The sequence below is a fragment of the Dipteris shenzhenensis genome, chromosome 16, assembly GCF_047967505.1.
Source record: "Dipteris shenzhenensis isolate YYH24624 ecotype China chromosome 16, Dip_SZ_1.0, whole genome shotgun sequence".
Taxonomy (NCBI): domain Eukaryota; kingdom Viridiplantae; phylum Streptophyta; class Polypodiopsida; order Gleicheniales; family Dipteridaceae; genus Dipteris; species Dipteris shenzhenensis.
Window position 1 is genome coordinate 21,810,473 of NC_141611.1, and position 4,020 is coordinate 21,814,492.

At 44.2% G+C, this 4,020-nt stretch overlaps 1 protein-coding gene across 1 annotated transcript; it reads left to right on the forward strand.

The window, feature by feature from the left end:
- Positions 1 to 277: 277 nt before the first annotated feature.
- Positions 278 to 1,962, forward strand: LOC147892689 (flavonoid 3'-monooxygenase-like). The gene has a single exon (XM_087386767.1). The coding sequence runs from the start codon at positions 278 to 280 to the stop codon at positions 1,952 to 1,954; it is 1,677 nt and encodes a 558-aa protein (XP_087242893.1). The 3' UTR covers positions 1,955 to 1,962.
- The last annotated feature ends 2,058 nt before the right edge of the window (positions 1,963 to 4,020 follow it).

The window sequence follows — 4,020 nt, forward strand, 5'->3', positions numbered from 1 at the left end:
AGAATCACATAAAGTGGTTAGGGTAATAGTATAAAATCAAGGGGAAGCATGAGGTCAACTAGTTTTGGAGGGGAGAATCTAAGCATTTGATGGATGGGAAGATGCTCTTGGCTGATGTGAGCAAGCACATTCGGGGGAAGTGATTATGAAGACTTTTGGCATGGAGCCACGGAGGAAGATGGCCGGCGATGCTACTCTCACACAAGGCGGATCTATTATAAGAGTTGGTACCATCGTCGTTAAGTGTTCATAAGTCTTTTATCGACAATCGAAATCTATGGAGCATTCGTGGGAATTTCTTGCTTGGAGATCGCCATCCCAATATAGCTCTGCTCTCTTCCTTCCTGCCTTGCTCCTCGCCTTCGCCTGCTTCTACCTCCTGCGTCCTCGTCACCTTCCTCCCAGCCCCCCTGCCTTCCCCCTCATCGGCCACCTCCACCTCCTCCGAAATTCCAACCCCCATCACGCTCTCTTTAAGCTCTCACAACGCTATGGTCCCATCTTCTTCATCAGACTCGGTAGCGTACCCACCGTCGTCGTTTCTTCTCCTGCCCTCGCAAAGTATGTCCTCCATGACCATGACAACGACTTCGCAGACCGGCCTCCCTTGGAAGCTGCCGAGCGTCTGATGTACAACAATAGTGGCGCGGCCTTAATGGACGCTAATGCGCGCTGGCGTGACATTCGCAAGATCTATACACAAGGTATCCTCTCTGCGAGAAGCGTTCAGCTGTATAAGCACATCAGAGACGAAGAGATCACGTTCCTCCTTCAGGATACCCAAAAACAAGCGGGTTCTGCTGTGAGTATCCGAGAAAAGTCGTTTATCCTGTCCGTAAACATTCTATCGCGGCTTTTATTTAGTCGGAGGGCAGACGCAGGCTTCTCGATTATCGCTGACTTAATCAGAGAGGGGTCCCATTTGGTGGCCTTACCGATTATGGGCGATTTGTTTCCGTACCTCAAATGGTTCGATCCCGCTGGACTTCGGAATAAAATGGATGCCCTGTTGAAAAAATGGGACGTACTTCTCGAGGGAATTGTTAAGGAACGCATGCAACAGACGCAGGATGAAGTGCGTAAAGACATGCTCGCAACGCTCTTGGAATTCAACAAACATAGTAACGCCTCTGATACTACTGTCGTCAAGGCCATGCTTATCGTAAGTAATCCTCCGCCATCGCCTTACGGTTGCTTGTTATATATTCCAGATTTCGTAGCAACGCTGCTTGCCTGTCGTCTGTCATATTGCGTCCCATGGTGCGAGGCCACGTATTTCACACTCTCAAACAACAGTATGGTTGCGCAGGAACTATTTGGAGGAGGCACAGAGACATCTTCAAGTACCATCGAATGGGCTATGGCGGAGCTATTGAGCCACCCAGCAACGATGCAGAAGCTCCAGGAGGAGATGGATCGTGTAGTCGGGAAAGATCGACAAGTGCAAGAATCGGATTTCAAAGAGCTACCATATCTAGAGGCAGTTATAAAGGAGACATGGAGACTACATCCTCCTGTACCCATGCTATTACCCCATTATGCAAAGCAAGCCTCAAAGATAGGAGACTACAGGCTACCCAAGAACACTCGTGTGATTGTGAACGTTTGGGCCATAGGTAGGGATGCGAACTCCTGGGAGAAACCTGATGAGTTCCGGCCAGAGAGATTCTTGGTGCAGGGAGAGGCCAAGGGCATAGGCATGAGTGGTCGGGACTTCGAATTATTGCCATTTGGTAGCGGTCGCAGAGGGTGCCCTGGGATCCACTTAGGGATCGCTGTCTCATTCCTCGGCCTTGCCAACCTCGTACACAACTTCACTTGGATGTCATCCACCCCCATCTCCATGGAAGAGTCCATCAGTGTCAATTCTGCCCTCCTCCACCCAATTCTAGCCATCCCCACACCAAGATGCTCTCTCCCCCCACATGATGACATCATGCCAACTACTCACTGAATGCTAGCTCAAGCCACCCTCCAAGCACAAGAAGCATGTTATCCCAAGTGATGAGAAGATGCGCTCTCACAAAATAGCAAGAGGGAGAAACTCTTATAAGAGAAAATTACAAATCATAAATAGTGTTGTGTGAAACATATTATTGTGGTCTAGAAATGTAATTTTAAAAAGTATATGTCTTATAAGAGGTGAAGCTTTATATGCAACAATTCTCATGACACGAAACTTGAAAGAGTACTGGTAAGCTCATTTCTTTATGAGATTCTCGAGTGGAGCTTTGTGTGCTCATTTAAACTTCTTCTTACCAATTACATCTCATTATGTTCACAACTCTTGCATTGGTTTGCGCTCCTTTCATTGTTTAATAAATATAAAATGCATTATCATATGATAGTCATTGGATTGAAAATGCATATTCTATATGTATTAAGTTTTACAACTCTCAATGTGTTCACAACTCTTTGCATTGGTTTGCCCTTCTTTCATTGTTGTATAGATCTAAAATGCACTATCATGATAGTCATTGGATTGAAAATGCATATTCTATTTGTATTATGGATCATTGTCTCATTCCTCACCAACCTCATACACAACTTCACTTGTATGTCATCCACCCCGATCTCCATGGAAGAAGTCATTGATGCCAATTCCCTCCTCCACCCAATTCTAGCCATCCGTACACCAAGATGCCCTCTCTGCCCACATGATCACATCATGCCAACTAGTACTTGAATACTAGATCAAGCCACTAAATGCTAGCTCAAGCCACCCTCGAAGCACAAGGAGCATGCTATCCTAAGTGCCCGAGTGCTAGCCCAAGTGATGAGGAAATGCATGCTCTCACAAAATAGCAAGATATAGAAACTCTTATAGAGAAAATGCAAATCCTTAATCGTGTTCATTGAAACATATTTCTATGATCTAGAAATTTAATTTTAATAGTAAAAAGAAAGAACACTTAAGACAGAGAGACTTTAGAAAAGTATATGTTAAGAGTTGAACTTTATATGCACGTATTCTCATGACACAAAACTTGAAAGAGTACTCGTAAGATCCTTTCTCTATGAGATTCCTGAGTGGAGCTCTGTCATTTAAACTACCTATTGTAAATTATATCTCGATGTGTTCACAACTCTTTGCATCAGTTTACCCTCCTTTTGATTGTTGTACAAATCTAAAATGCACTATAATATGATAGTCATTGGATTGAAAATGCATATTCTATTTGTAAGATAGGCTTAGATTCAGTTTCATAACACTCCCCTAATCCATTCGTTATTATGCCCTTTTGCTCCTCTAATTCTTCCATTTGTGAGGCACAAAAATGGACCTTTGTCATTTGGGGGCCACTCACTGTTGTTGTAGGGACAATGGAGGTCTCCTAATGTGGGTTGGAGAAGTGGAGGGGCGAGGGAGTTTTTATGATTCAAGTAGAGCTATTGCATCCTTAGGGTCTAGATGGTTGGGAGTTTGATGTGAGTGGTTAGGGATGGAGCGAATCAAGATATTGATAGGCTCACATGGTTCCAATCCTTGTCCACTATTGGGTCGCCTTGCAAGCATCTGAATGGATGACGCCCATGTCCTTGAAATGAGGTTTGTAGCATGTGCAAATAGAGGGGGGATGCATTCACTTCTCCATGGGACTCTTGCAAACTATTAAAATGTATTCCCATATAGTTGTGGCTTCAACGATGGTGGATCTACTCAAGCAGTCGGAGTTGCCGTGTATAACGTAATGGCAAATTTATTGGTAGATGCACGTGTTGCAATTTTTCAATTATAAACTTGCACTTGGACTAATAGTTGTCCCTTGTTTTTTCAGCTTTCTCTTTCACTACCTAGTACCAAGTGAAACTCATCAACACCCAATCATAGAGTGAGATTTCATCTAGCAAGTCACCTAGTTGATCCCAGTGGTACAATGGCCATGAAGATCCAAAAATGGGGCCCAAAGCCAATCTCTTTTGCTAGAGGTAAATCCAAATGCTTTTGCTTGCTTCCCTTTTCCAGTGGTAGCCAACAAAAAAATACGTGCTTTGGCTAGCCAAGGCTTTGTTTCGATC

Excerpts from the sequence above, each read along its gene's own strand:
- LOC147892689 (XM_087386767.1), top strand. The coding sequence starts at position 278 with ATGGAGCATTCGTGGGAATTTCTTGCTTGGAGATCGCCATCCCAATAT.